Consider the following 14,768-nt stretch of genomic DNA (forward strand, 5'->3'; position numbering starts at 1 on the left):
ATGAGATCGGTTGTGGCAATACAAGACGGGATCTGACATTGAGTTACATTTCAATACTATATAAAGCATTCCCAGTTCAACCCCCTCCCATCAAATCCATTTTGTCAGGCTCACATCATTTAGGTGTCAGGCCCTTTCGTGGGAAAGGGAAATCTCCTTGTGTTTATTGTTATTGCTTTCTTCCTTTCAGTTCCAAATGGAGATGCAACTCAGATCTCTCTCTCTCCCCCTGTTCCTCCCAGATCAAAAGCTTTCCTGGTCTTTAAAAACAGCCTACTGCAATCTGAATAACCATCATCTCCCCCCCCCCCCGCCTCAGTGAAATGGCAGAATCCCGAGAATAAGCACAATATTCTAACCATACATTTATGAAATGTGATATAAATGGATTCTTTTTAGTTGTTTGAGTGTTTGAAATCAACTCAGCTGCATGATCTGTTTATTGTAACCGATTAACATGATATGTGTATATTACAAAGATCACATGTTAAGATCCATAGGCTTATAGTATGAAACCATTCTGTTGACAAAGTATTGAATTTTAATCATTACTGTAGCATTGATTCAGGAAAGCTAAGGTGATTTGACTCAAGTCTCTACCCTAGTTTGCCCTTCTTTTTATACAAAGGAGATTTAATAACATTTACCAAACCTTCTTTCTGGGAAATTGGGAAAATAAATAAGGCTGATGTTAGTTGACTGTTTAAATCCATGTAACACTGAATAAATGCCTAAATAGCAAGAATAAATTAAATTAGTCCCGAATTTGTGTGTCTAAACTGTGATCCTGGAAAATTACTTTACTTATTTAGAAAAGTTTAGGATGAACAAGTCCTACCATCAGGAATGGTGAGGCTGTCTTAGGCATTGGATGTTGAACTATCAAGAGAACAGGGATATGAAGAGTTGCATTCAGACCTGTCTTTTCCATCCAGCATTTGTGTGATAGAGAATTCTCTTCCACAGCAGATCATGTAGCATGATCCATTTGGCCATTTGATTCAACCTTGTTGCAAAAAAATGTTGGGGTATCATCTTAATCTTTCACCTAAAGCAAGAGAGATAATATCTTTGATGACACTCATGTAATTTGCTGAGACTTCTTGGAGCTAACAGTCAACCTACGGAAGTACTGTATGTGGAAAATGCTTTTGTATGAATATGTATCTTTCCAAATGGCTAATTATCTGCACCTGGTTTGATACGTTTACTACTTGGGGTACAGAATTTGGAGAGAGAATGATCAGTTGGTTTTGAGAGAATGGAGAGAGAATGATCAGTTGGTTTTGAGCAACACATTGACAACTAAATCCTAAATCCTTTATCTAAATAAATTAAGATATCAACAAAAATAAATTTGGCTGAATTTAAATATATTTAAATTAAATACAATCAAACTTATTAGTAACCATATATTTAATAATGCTCATCTTCTCTCACATTGAAAATTACAATTTATTAACAATTTTTGAAGGGAAATTTATTCAAAGCTTGGGGAGCTTTATACAATTTTGGGTCTGAGTTGCATAAAATAATAAAAACTTGACTGAATTAATTTCAACTTATGTGATTATATGAACTCTCTTCATGTGATAGGGAAGTGGTTTTCAGCTTCCCTGTGTACTTTTAATCCTGAGATTTCCTGGAGACCGTCAAAATGTTAACTAGAGCTAGATCCCATGTGAGCTACGTAGGTGTTCTAAAGTCAGTTCATTTCCTAGTAGCCCCATCTGATTCCTTTTAGACCAGCCATTTGAAACAGGAAGAACGCTCAGTAAGTAAACTGAGCTTATGTTGTATGACAAAGTTGATCAAGGTGACAATATTCTAGTTTCAACAAGAGGCTGCCCTACTGATTTATAGAACAGTTGAGGTAGTTTTCTATTTTTTTTCTTCTCTTTTCTTTTATTTATTTATTTATTTGTTTTTATTTATTTTAATTCCATTAATATCCCGCCCTTCTCCGAAGACTCAGGGCGGCTTACAAGCTTAGCAGTAGCCTTCATTCTATGTATAAGCCTGCTTATTAGGGCTTTCATACACCCCCCAAGCAGCATTATTACAAAGTCAGCTTAATTGCCCCCAACAATCTGGGTCCTCATTTTACCTACCTCGGAAGGATGGAAGGCTGAGTCAACCTTGAGCCTGGTGGGACTCGAACCTGCACTAATTGCAGGCAGCTGGTGTTACTTAAGGAGGCATTAGCCCACTGCTCCACCAAGGCTCTTTTATCCCCTGTAAAATTGAATACTAATCCATTTTACAGTGATTCTTGAGGATGGTGAAGCCAAGATCGAAGTCCTTGAAAATGTGTAACAGTGATGAAAGAAGATGATGCAAATTCATTGCAACACCTTTAACTATGCCATTCTTAATTTTCTTAACAGCTGACAACAAAAGTATCCTTGAAAAAGATACAGGATTGGAAATTTTGAAGATTGGCATGGAGAAGGTAAGTGAATACCGCGTATCTTCTTATCTAAATCCTTTGATTTATTCTTTGATGGAATCTTAACTCTTTTCAATGTTTGCAGGTAAATTGTGTTAATCTTCCTAAAGGCGTTTACATTTTTCTGATTATTAAATTCTTGCTTCTGTCATTATAATGTCCTATTTCATCAACCATATAAGTAAATCATTATAGCTTTTAAGAATTTTTATGTCCACCGCAGGGACTTCCGCTGGCGGCGCGGCACCGAAGACAGCCTCCCCTGGCTGCCCGCGGCTCAGCTGTTTGTTTTTTCGCCCGAAACAGCGCCGATCAGCTGTTCGGGCGAAATTGAAGCCCCCTCCTCGGGAGAAGAGGAGGGGGTGAGGCCCCAGGTAGGGGTAGAGTTCTCCGAGGCCGCCTGAGCTTTGAGCTTGGGCGGCTGAAGGATCGAACTCCCCTGAAGCCTGGGTTGCTCCCAGCTGGCCGTCGTCTCTGCTCCGAACTTCCTGGAGCAGAGCCAGGCGTCTGCGAACCATCCCTGCCTGAAGAAAGGACTATGATTTAAAGGAGCAGGCAGAGCGGTACAAGAGGAAAAGGTGGAGAGATGAAGAGGATTATTTTATTTTACTCTCAAGCTTGATGGACTATGCTTAAAACTTAAAGTGAAAGTGCGTCACAATTGTAAGTAAAAGATGGCGGCTAAACCTCCCCCTAGAACTTTTCGGAGTGCTGGAAATTCTCCGGTGCAACAACAATCATTACTGCAGGCGTTGCATTCTCCTGATGTATTGACATCGAAGGATCTTGAAAAACATACCCAGTTAATTTTGGAGTCAATGGGTGTTAAATTTGCACAGATGGAGGAGAAATTGGAGAAATTGGAGCAGAGAATGGAAGAAAGGATGGAGCAGAAACTTAGAGAGATGAAGGTAGACATTTTGTCCTCAGTGCATAAAGTAGCTAAATGTGTGGAGGTGCTGGATGATCAAGTGGAAGACTTGACTCAAAAGAATGCTATATTAGAAGCAAAAGTATTGGAAATTGAAGATTTAAAAGACAAAATGGATAGCGAACAGAGTTTGGCTCAATTTTACCAGATGCAGTTTGCTGTTAGAATTAGAGGCCTAAAAGAGAATATTAAGGAAGATTTAAAGCAGCTGGTTTCTGAGGCTTTTGAGGGGGTATTGAACCATCCAGCATCTGAAATAAAACAAGGCATGGACAAAGTGTTTCGTGTGAATTCCTGGATTGCTAAGCAGAGAAAGTTGCCTAGAGATGTGGTGGTTTATTTTGTAAAAAGGGAAATTAGAGATGAAGTTATACAAGCTGCCTATGATACTAAAGTTGTGATTGCTGGTCAAGAAGTTTTGGTTCTAAAAGAAATTCCTCCAAAGATTTTAAAGAGAAGGAAGGACTTTATATTTCTTGTGCAAGAGCTCAAGCAAAGAGATATAAGGTTCAGATGGGAGATCCCAGCTGGGTTGAGCTTCATGTATGATGGCAAAAGGTACTGTTTGGGTACTGTGAAGCAAGCGCATGATTTTTACAACAATGTTTTAAAAGCAACCCCATCAACACTTCTGGAAGCTGCAGAGGGATCTGGAGAAGGAGAACATCAAGAGGATGAAGATGGACAGATAGACGAGAAGGGTACAGGAGGAGATCAAGCTGCAACTCTTTTGGATGATCCTAGAGAACAGAGGGTGACGCGTGCTGCCTTAAAACGCTCAAAAAAGATTAAAAAATAAGACCAGTAGAAATCTATGGAACTTCCACAATATACTTATAGTTAAGTGGTAGTTGTGTTTTTAAGAGTTTTGGGATGATATGTATGGTAACAGAATGTTCAATTTGGAATTAATGGACAATTTACTACAGAGGAAGAGGAAGAAAGTTTTGTGGGTTAATGTGGGTTAATTTGTGTAAGAACTATCTATTATAGCCTATTTTGGCTAGAGAGGTTAATAGGGATAGGTGCTTGTGATGTGTAAGTGAGAATATGTCTAGGTAATAGTGAATTGTGGAAGAACATAGATGGGAATGATGCTAGTTTTCTTTTATTTTAGTTCTTTATACATATTTAGTATTGTTAAGGATTGGTTTACTCTATATAAGCTAGAGAGTGATGGATTTTAGAGTTTATAATTGTTAGTATATGATTGTTTATGATTGCTTTTTAGATATATACCTTGTATTTTGCTCTGGGAAGTCGGGGGGGGAGGGGGGGAGGAGGGGAAGTAGAGGGGTGGGAGGCAGGGGAGGGAGGAGGGAGAGGGGGAGGGGGGGAGATAGGGGGGAGGTAGGGAGGGGAGGAGGGAGGGGGAAAGGGGGTTTTTCAAAGGAAAATTGTATTTTAAAACTTTTCAATAAAAAAAAAAAGAATTTTTATGGCTTTATCATATGTTTGCAACAAGAGTCCCCAAAACCAATAATGCAGTTGGTGAGTCTGATTATTTCCACCTGTTTTAATTAAAGCTGTGTTTCACCTCCATACTTGCCAAGATTTAAATTTAGGATAATGTATCCCTTGGTGTCTGACCATGTGTTTGTGGACTACTTTCTATGCTATTAAGTTTGCTTAAATTTCTAATGTATATGATGCTTTAGCGAAGAAGCAGGCGAGACAGCAAGTTGAGCAACTTAACTTTATTTACGAACCAGGCAAAACAACAGAAGAACATGGCTCCTATTTATACTAGCAGCTGTCAACAGGTTGGCCAATCAGGGCTGAGCCGGGTTCCCGCGCCGTTCGCTTCCGCCAATCAGAGTCGGCTGGTTTTGACAACTCGGAGCTGTCATCGGTAGCGCGTGCTGTTACCAGGTGATTTTGACAGCCGAGAGCTGTCAGTCGGTTGGCACCTGCGTAGTTCTGTCCGGCAGCTTTTGACAGCTGTCAAAAGCTGCCGCGGCTTTTACCTCAGCCCTGTTTAACATATATACAACATTATTAATATGTGAATACATAACATATGACATACTCTTTTAAGGCAACACTCCTCTTATACATAGAATATCTTTATAAAAGAGAGTTAAGATTCCATCAAAGAATAAATCAAAGGATTTAGATAAGAAGATAATACAGCCTGTCAGAACAAAAGAGATTGCAAAATCTGCTATTAATTGTATATTGATGGATATATTACAAACCACTTTTGCACTTCTCTTTACCTGCCTGGTGCTGTTTAATGCTGCAAGTACTCAATTTAATCTTCTTCAACCAGGTCTCCTCCAATTCATCTGGGATTACTGCTCCCAGAATTTCAGGACCATATAGCCACTATTGGCCCAGGAAGTCTGCCTTCAGAGTTGAACAGTTGCACCAAAGTATTAACAGACAGCAGTTGATTGTGAGAAACATATGAATTGAGGGAGAGAATAAAGGGAAGTGGGTTTTACACATTGCATGAAGCTACAATATAATTTCTTTATTTGGGATTAGCTTGATGAAGGAATCATTATGGCTTCATAATAAGTGCAAATCAGGTCACGAATACATGTTCAGCAAACTATGATTTTAAAAAAATTGCTTAGCATTGTGTGAACAAATAGGAGATTCAGAAGATCAGCCATTAACTCCTTGCTGACAGATTAGTTGGCCAGCCACCTGACCAATTGCAAAATAGATGAGGTGCTGCTATGGAGCATCTGCTAATGTGGAACCACCTCTAGGTTCCTGGAGGCTCGAATTGCACACTCACATTGACCAGTGTCTTTGGAGAAGAGCAAGAAGCTTAAATGATAATCTCAGTCTTTTCATTGTAAAACTGTCCATTGCAAAATCAACCACCAGAATGATATGGGTTTTCCATGGCAATCAAGCAACCCGTATTACAATATTGTGGCACCAGCCAATGTGAGAACCCAACCACATGGCCTATCAATTCAACAGAGCCTTGTGTAGGTCGGAGAGGGGGCACTTTCACTTGTAAATAGATGTTAGGTTTCCAGGTGATTTTAATGTTGATTTTAATGTTGCTATATTTTCCTTGCTCTTTTTTAGTGTTTACTGCTATTTAACCTTTTGTATAAGGCATATTGATTTTAAAAATAGGATTCAAATAATTAAAATAAATGAACAGAGAAAAGGGAAATTTGAAAATTGGCTTCTATGTATAATTTGTTCTGCATATGAGGTTAATGCATGTTTTAAATTTATCAGTGTTTAAAATGCGGCTAAAATATGGGGGCCCTTGAAATTATGATATTTTCCTGATCTTAAACCTTCTTTGAGGACAAAGAAGTGGTTGTTTTACGAAGTTGTTAATTAGCATGTGCATTTAAAACACAATTCTTAAAAAACATCCCTGTAAGTGAATCAATAGCACTTGCTTCAAAATAATGTATTTAGAATTGGGATGTTATTGTAAACGTTAATCAGCCCTCAAGCAGTTATGTAGGTTAGTAACTTTTCAAGTGCAATTCTCATTTTATTGAGGTTGGCCAAAGTGCTCCTCAGACCTTTTCTGAATTGGCATCTGTGCTTGAAGGATGCAGAAGAGAAATTTCTGTGATCCAGGAGATGCCTCCTGGAGGCAAACTGTCAGATTATTATCTGTCTTGATGTAATTAAGAGAGGAAATCTGAAGCATAGCAGATAATTGTGAAAACACATCTTCAAGGTATAATGCAGCACTGTTATATGGCTCAAGGAAAATTAGAAAGAGAATCACAAATAACAAGCAAGTATTCACAGTCATGTAAGAGTAGCAAACCCCCAGAGACATTAACCCTCACACATCCTAATAAGAAGAATGGCAACCTATGTCCAAGAAGCACAGATTGTCATTTATATTGATCCAAACACAGCCGCTGGATTTGGATGGTGGCCACAACCCAGGTTGATGGTGATACTTTAGATGAACCTGTGTCATTTATTGCAGTCCACCGCAGGTGGCATGCTATCATGGTTTTAATTGGAATATTAAATTGGAACAGCTCCTGATACTGCTTTATAGGTTAGATAATGCTTAATTCTATTGATATTGCCCTTATCTGGAATTGCTCTTTATAAAAGGAAAATAAGACCAGAATAGATCATCCACAGGCAAATATATTAACTACTGTGTTTGTGTTTGTGTTTAATAGATAGTGGATTAAAGCCAATAGGTGGACATGCACATCAAACATAAAGATATTTATTTCCATACAAATGTGCCTATATCTGCACTTTTATCTACTAACTGATAAAACAACTACTGAAGTGCTTCATATCTCAGGATGCATATTAAATTCTTTGGAAGAAATGAAGTTTAAGAGATAAAGTGACATCTTGAAGCATGTGCCCCAGTTCTGCAGATATTGTCTTTATTTTAAATATAAAGGTGACAATGGCTCCCAGGAAAGTTGTTTAAAACTAATCATAGAACCATCAAGCACAACTGTCGGTATCATTTATCAAAGTGTTTATCCATCTTGAATCTGGCACAGAAGTATTTTGACTTGCAGCTGACACAAGTTGCAGCTTCAATGTCAAAACCACTAGTCTTCTGTAATTCCTTATCTTATCTTCTGAGTCCAATACCTTAACATCTGTTTTTCTATGTATTTTACACAAGTAAATGACAAGGCTTGTGGGGTGATAAAAAGTTACAAATCGGTTCTAAAGTGCAGAAAAGCGCAGTTGTGGAGTATACCATGTTAGCTTATGAATTTCTCTGTATGGAAGTAACATGTTTGTGTGGGTTTTTTTTAAAAAAAACAGCACAATTGTGAAATGATTGAATGGTTGCCAAGGTAGCATCAGTAATTCAATTTTTAGCCAGCCTGACATAAAATAGAAGAGGGGAGCTTTGTCTTATGGCTGTAGTACTGCACCCATCCTTTTCACTTTTTTTAATTAAAAGAAAACACCAATGCACACATTAATTATTATTTGTCTTGCTGTGCAGAAACAGTTTTTTAATAAATATTTTCTACTGAATGCAGCCAAAGAATGCAAAAGGAAAGTGTGCTTGACGTTGAGGAGAAAAATTGACTTGCTACCTGCTAGAAATGAATTCAGAATGGCGATTGGGGAAATTTTGTTTTAAGCAGAAAAAGCTCACATAATATAAATACTCAACTTTTTGCTGTGTTCTTGGTGCTCTCTGAGCTTGATTGGTTTCTTGCAGATCCTTCCTTACCTAAACCAGGTAACATCATCAGTGCTAGTAAGGAGTGGGGTTTGGTCTCAATTTATATCCTAGTGGCTTAACGTGTCAGCATTGGTGGGAATGATCCTGATGTTTCTTTCGTTAGGCTGTTCACTATTGGTTTGTTTAACAGTTCCTTGATTGGAGTATTGTTTCTTCTTGATTGTTGGTCTGATATTAATCTTGGTGTTAATCTATGCTCATCTGGGTGTTTATTGCTGGTAGGGAGGTGTTTTGGTCTTTTTGTTCTGTTTTTGGTTTGTTGATTGTCTCTTTTGCACAGTATGTAGATGTTGTTTATGTCTATTTGTTCATTAATGACCAATTGAGAGCCTTGGTGGAGCAGTGGGCTAATGCCTCCTTAAGTAACACCAGCTGCCTGCAATTAGTGCAGGTTCGCATCCCACCAGGCTCAAGGTTGACTCAGCCTTCCATCCTTCTGAGGTAGGTAAAATGAGGACCCAGATTGTTGGGGGCATTAAGCTGACTTTGTAATAATGCCGCTTGGGGGGGTCAAAAGCCCTAATAATAAGCAGGCATATACATAGAATGAAGGCTATTGCTAAGCACATTGGTTTGTGCTTAGATTGCCCATAGCCTTCGGAGAAGGGCGGGATATAAATTGGATTTTAAAAAATTGTCAGATTGTCAGGCTTCCAATCAAGGAACTGCCAAACAAGCTAACAGTACACAGCTCAACCAAAGAACCATCAGGACTACTCCCACCAACACTGACAGGCCAAGCCATGAGAATATAAATTGAGGGAAAACTCCACTCCTTCCTAGACCTGATGATGTTACCTAGTTTTGGTAATGAAACATCTACAAGAAAAGAAACAAACTCAGAGAGCACCAAGGACCCCAAAGTTCAACCTTAAACTACAAATATTCTTCTTTATTGGTACTCAACTTGTTCTTTAAAAGTATACTTCTCATGGAAAGAATGTACAGCTTCTCTGAATATCTTTTCCCTTAATAAACATATTTCTACTCTAATGCAATATTCTATATTGATTATGCATGACATTTCCATATCTGGAAATCATATCATTTTAATATGTCAATATATCATAGCTTTTCAGTTAGAAAATTAGTTATTCAGTTCAAAGTTAGTTATTGCTAACTAATAGGTTGTTTCTGGTTGAGGAGAAAACTTTCATCTCCTTCTCAATATCTGAATAATGTGTAATGTTGCCCACATGTTTATTGAGCAAATGGATACTTGGCTTTTCACTTCTTGCTTGCAGTAGTAATAGCATCCCTGTGTAGACCGATCCATCTGCCCTCCCTTTCTATTGAATAAAGGTGTTTGTCCAATTGAACTTTTTGGTATGAATTCTGGGTGTAATTTTTCATCTTGGATCTTTTCATTCTGTTTGAAGTCACAAATTCTTTGTTTGTATACTATCTATCATCTTCTACGGAAATTCTTGCTCACCATAATGGCTCAGAATTCAACTCATCCAGGAAGCTTCTTCATTTCTGCCTGAATGGAGTTCTGACTGAAGAAACTTTTTGGATGACAAATGAAACATTTTCAAGGGGAAAAAACAACAACAAGAAAGTCCAGTTGCCTTTTGAAAAGTACCTTTGAGATATCCATGACCTGGATGGTTGAGAATCTCTATAGACAAATCCAGAAGTGGTTTCCCAATAGATAATTTTTTTCTCTTTAATTAAAACAGTCAATTTTGCTATCTCTGCCAATTTATCACATTTACCATTCATTCTTCCATTGTAGGAATTTGTGCATCTATCTTCGTGCATATAAGATTCTCACTGCTATCAACATATATATTAAAGAAGTTCTACATCTTTTTTCAAGCTCATTGTCCATAAAACCTAAACAGAAACCTTTGGTTCCCGTTTTTTGTTTATTTTAAGAATCTTCTGAATTAAAAATATCCCAATAAAAAGAACATTCTTTGCATTTGTATTTCCAGCATACATTTGAAACTCCTTTATACACTTTTGACAATTTTTGAGCATTAAATATGTACTATACCTCATCTTATAAAAATTTTCTTTCAGATTATAATTAAGTGTAAACTTCAATCTATTTGTCCACATAGTTTTCAAGTGTAATTCAACTTCTAATAACTTCATGGTTATGTATTTGCAGTTTTCTTGGTAACAGAATTGAAGTTTTTTGCAACAGCCATCTAAGACAGTTTTTCCAGCTGTCTGGTGTTACCTACAGACTTTGGCTTGACTGATGGTCTCTCATCCAAGTTACTAATCAAATCTTTGGCTTGGTGAAAATTAGCAGTTTTGAAATAGAGTCTTTAAATAATGCAATACTGCAATAGATTGATTGGAAAACAGACAGTGCATTTACAAACTCTGTACAAAATAAACAGTATTTAACAGAACAGCTTAGATCAAAAAGCAGATATGTCAAGGTTCTGACTAATGAAACCACATAAAGCAGAACTCTGAGGCTTGAGCACATGTTTATTGGATACATAATATCAGCAAAGTCAAAAGTAAAACCAACTCTGAAATTTCCCTAGAGATTCGAAGTAACTAAAAGTAAACTCCCTTTCCCTCTACAATGCTATAAATCACACTACCTGTCAGGACCCACCCCAAACCACGTCTTAGGAAGACAAAACTCTTGGAGCCAAATCTTAGTCCAAAAGGAATCTTTACTATGACATGCTTGGTTGTAGGATGCGAGACAGGACTTAATATTTCCACGATGTAAACCCTTATAAAGAGTTCCCGGTTTAACCCCCCTTAATCCCCATTTGGTCAGTCCCCCATCCTTCCTCTCGTATCATCCATTTCGTGGGAAAAAGGAAGTTAGGACCCTTTTGTTTATTGCTGTCTACCGTGACAAAAACCAGATGCTAGCCCCCCCTTTTGTTTCCCCAGTTCAAAAGGCTTCTCCTTTCCTTTGAAATGCCTATTGCCGGTTCAATACACATCTATCCTCTTCTCTTCGGGAGATGGCAGAATCCATGGGATATGTTTGAAACATTCCATTTATGAATATGATATAAATGGATTCTGACACTACCAATGAAAGCAATTGGCGGACTTCTCTAATCGTCTTTGCTCCTCCTTCCTGCACTTGAAGGAATGATCTTGGTTCCCACGAAACTGCTTAGTGTTTTGTCTAGCGATACAAATACCAATACTATTTTCCCCCTACTCCCCCTATCTATGTGGCAACTCAGAATGAAAAAGATGGCTTCAGCCAGGTTTGTTTCAGAAGTTGACAGTCGGACCCCCCCAAAAGGGAAAGGAGTTCCTGAAAGATGATAAGCATAAATACACATAATGTGATGCTAATCTTTTCATGGTTCCCTAGTCTTTGGGGAACATTTGTTATGAAATTTATTTATTAATCTTTCTGCCTTCACATGTCTATGCTTTACCTAGGTAGCTTCTGACAAAGGGTAGTCCTTCCATTGTGAACTAGATACTGTAATTTCCCCTTGTACAACTTATAGTCAAGAATCTGTTTTATTTCGTAATGAGTATCACCCTCCACTATCATGGGCCCTGAGGCAGTTCGAGGTTTTGGTCTCAAAGTTGATTCTGTAACTGGAAAATTGGATGTAGTTTCCCCAATAGTTGTGGGAGTTTAAATCAATTGTGACAGGGCAAATAATCCTTACAACGGGGAAAGGACCAATGAATTTGGGTTCCAGCTTCTTATAAGGCAATTTTAATCTTAAGTATTTGGTCGAGAGGTAAACCTTCTCTCTTATATGAAATGCTCTCTGGGGAGATCGCCTCTTATCTGCCTGCTCCTTATAAATTTTTGCAGCTTTTCCCAAGAATTGGAAGCTTCCCGGGCAGGCAATTAAAAGCAGTCTTCCATTCATCCCCTTCCTTAATTCTTACTCAGTAGTAAGCCTCCCATAGGTCCAGTTTAGTGAAAATCTTTCCCCTTGCCATATGGGCCAACATGTTCTTCATCAGGGGAAGAGGGAACATGTTCTCCACGTTAACAGTATTTAAGCCTTTAAAATACAGATGCACAATCTCAGAGTCCCATCTTTTTTCTCTTTTTTTTTTGCTGGTTGGATGAAACCTCTAGCCAGGTTCTTATCAATGTATTCTCATAGTTCAGTCATCTTTCTGGGGGTCATAGAATATATCTTTGGCTTGGGGAGTTTTGTCCCTGTCAAGATTTCAACTGCACAGTCAGTAGCTCGATAAGACACATCAGCTAGGTTCTGGTGTTCATTAGGGATAAGTTGGATCCCAAGCAAACTCTCAGCAGCGATTTTCAAAGTCTCAGTCAGTTCCTGCCTGGCTCCAGTAGGGGTGCCTTCTCTCTCTTGGCAATCATAAGGAGAAGGTAGGAGCCCAATTCCTAATCTCATAGTTCTCACACTGTTTTCCCACCATATGGTAGGTCGCCACTTATCTAGCCAAGCCGGCCCCAGGATTAAAGTCTCAATCATTTTGGGGATCACTACAAATCTGAGAATCTCCCAATGCTACCCTATCTCCAGCTGTACTGGTTAAGTTAGGTGACCCTCCAATTAATGACCCATTGACCTGCTCAAGCCTCATGGCTAGGGACAGTTTTTTGGTTCGGATTCCTAGCTTAAGCACAGTCTGCAGGTTAATCAGTCATCAAGTGCAGCCTGAATCTACTAGGACTTCTAATTTTGCTTGGACCCCTGTTTTAGGGACTATGAGTTTAGCAGAGAGGGCGAAAGAAGGGATGGCTCGACTCACCATTGGATCATTCTCACCTTCAACATCACTATCATATGGGCTGGCAGTGGTTAGTGTTCAACCGGAGTTCTCTCTCCCACCTTTGAAGGGAAGGAAACCTGAATGGGTTGGCTTTGATGTACCCAGCTTGATCTCTCATGGCCCCATTGCTGCGGCTTTTTTTATTTTGAGGTGGTGGGTGGGGTGGTCCTTCCCATGGGAACTGGCACTAGGCATTTGGCTGCTCGGTGTCCCTGCTAGCTGCACTTGAAGCACTTGATAGGGGATCCAGTAGAAACCTGAGAGGTGCTGGCACCAGGAGCCATGGTTGGTCACCACCTGAACTGGCATCTTTCTTGGATTGCCTGGGCTTCGATTCAGGGGTGCTGGGTGTCTTCTAGCACTTGAGTTTGATATCTAAGGTTACTGCCATCCGGTAACACTCCCAGGAATCCCCCAGTAGGTTCAGGCCTGATACAGGTCAAAGTCCAAGCACTCCTTAAAGCAGTGGATGAGTATTTAAGCATTTAAGGCTGCCCCTCACCCTCATTTTGGCTCCTCAGAACATCTCTGTTATGCTTCTGCCAGCCTATAAGTCTTCGTTAATTAGAGAGAGACCAATTAGAAAACAAGTGAGAGTGTGGCCTGCAGGAGCTATGGATGCTCTACAAGTCTGTTTTGGGTGCACAAATTGGAACATATTTAAAGAGGCTGCAACGAATGGACAAACATACTGATGTGAACAAGTATGCTTCTACTGTTTTTGCTTATTTCCAAAAGTGTATGGAGGATGTCAGTTGTTCTTAAGTCTATTATCATGCGAGCAAATGAGAAACCTTGGATGTCACAGAAGGTCCATGTGGTGTTGAAAGTGAAAAACACAGCTTTCAAATCAGGTGATGCAGCAGCACTTAGAAAAGCAAGAGCTGAGTTGAGGCATGCTATAAAATCAGCAAGCAGGCCTATAGTCAGAAAGTGCAGAATTTCTTTCAAGATCGTATGTGGCAAGGTATTCAGGTAATTACTGATTATAAGGCAGCTTCCCTGACATGTAAGGGTGACATAGACTCTCTAAACAAGCTAAATATGTTTTTTTGGGGGGATGGTTTGAGGCCACAAACAACATTCCAGTAAGGAAGTCAACACTCAGAAAGCTGCGGGTCCTAATAATATCCCTGGGCAAGTACTAAAGGAGTATGCTGACCAGGTGGCCACTGTTCTCACAGACATCTTCAATCTCTCGTTGCATCAGACTTTAAGACTACAATCATTATACCAGTGCCCAAAAAAACTAAAATCACATGGCTTAATGATTACTGTCCAGTTGCACTCACTTCCATTATAATGAAGTGTTTTGAGAGATTGGTAAAGGACTATATGTATTCATATCTTCCCCCTACATGTGACTCATTACAGTTTGCCTATTGGAAGAACCGCTCTGTAGAAGATGCACTTTACTATGTGCTTCATCTTAGCTTAGCGCACCTGGAGGGGAAGAATACGCATGTGCAAATGCTGTTTGTGGA

The 14,768-nt window shown here is 39.0% G+C and overlaps 1 protein-coding gene across 1 annotated transcript in view; it reads left to right on the plus strand.

Annotated features, from left to right (window-relative positions):
* PTPRN2 (protein tyrosine phosphatase receptor type N2) overlaps window positions 1-14,768 on the plus strand; it is a gene marked incomplete at its 3' end in the record, with an annotated part of 756,267 nt that overhangs the window by 410,524 nt on the left and 330,975 nt on the right. Inside the window, exon 12 of the mRNA XM_083376709.1 lies at window positions 2,388-2,452. Coding sequence (XP_083232835.1) covers window positions 2,388-2,452 — 65 coding nt within the window. The remainder of the gene's footprint in view (window positions 1-2,387; window positions 2,453-14,768) is intronic.

This window comes from Vipera ursinii, assembly GCF_947247035.1.
Source record: "Vipera ursinii genome assembly, chromosome: Z".
Classification (NCBI taxonomy): Eukaryota; Metazoa; Chordata; class Lepidosauria; order Squamata; family Viperidae; genus Vipera; species Vipera ursinii.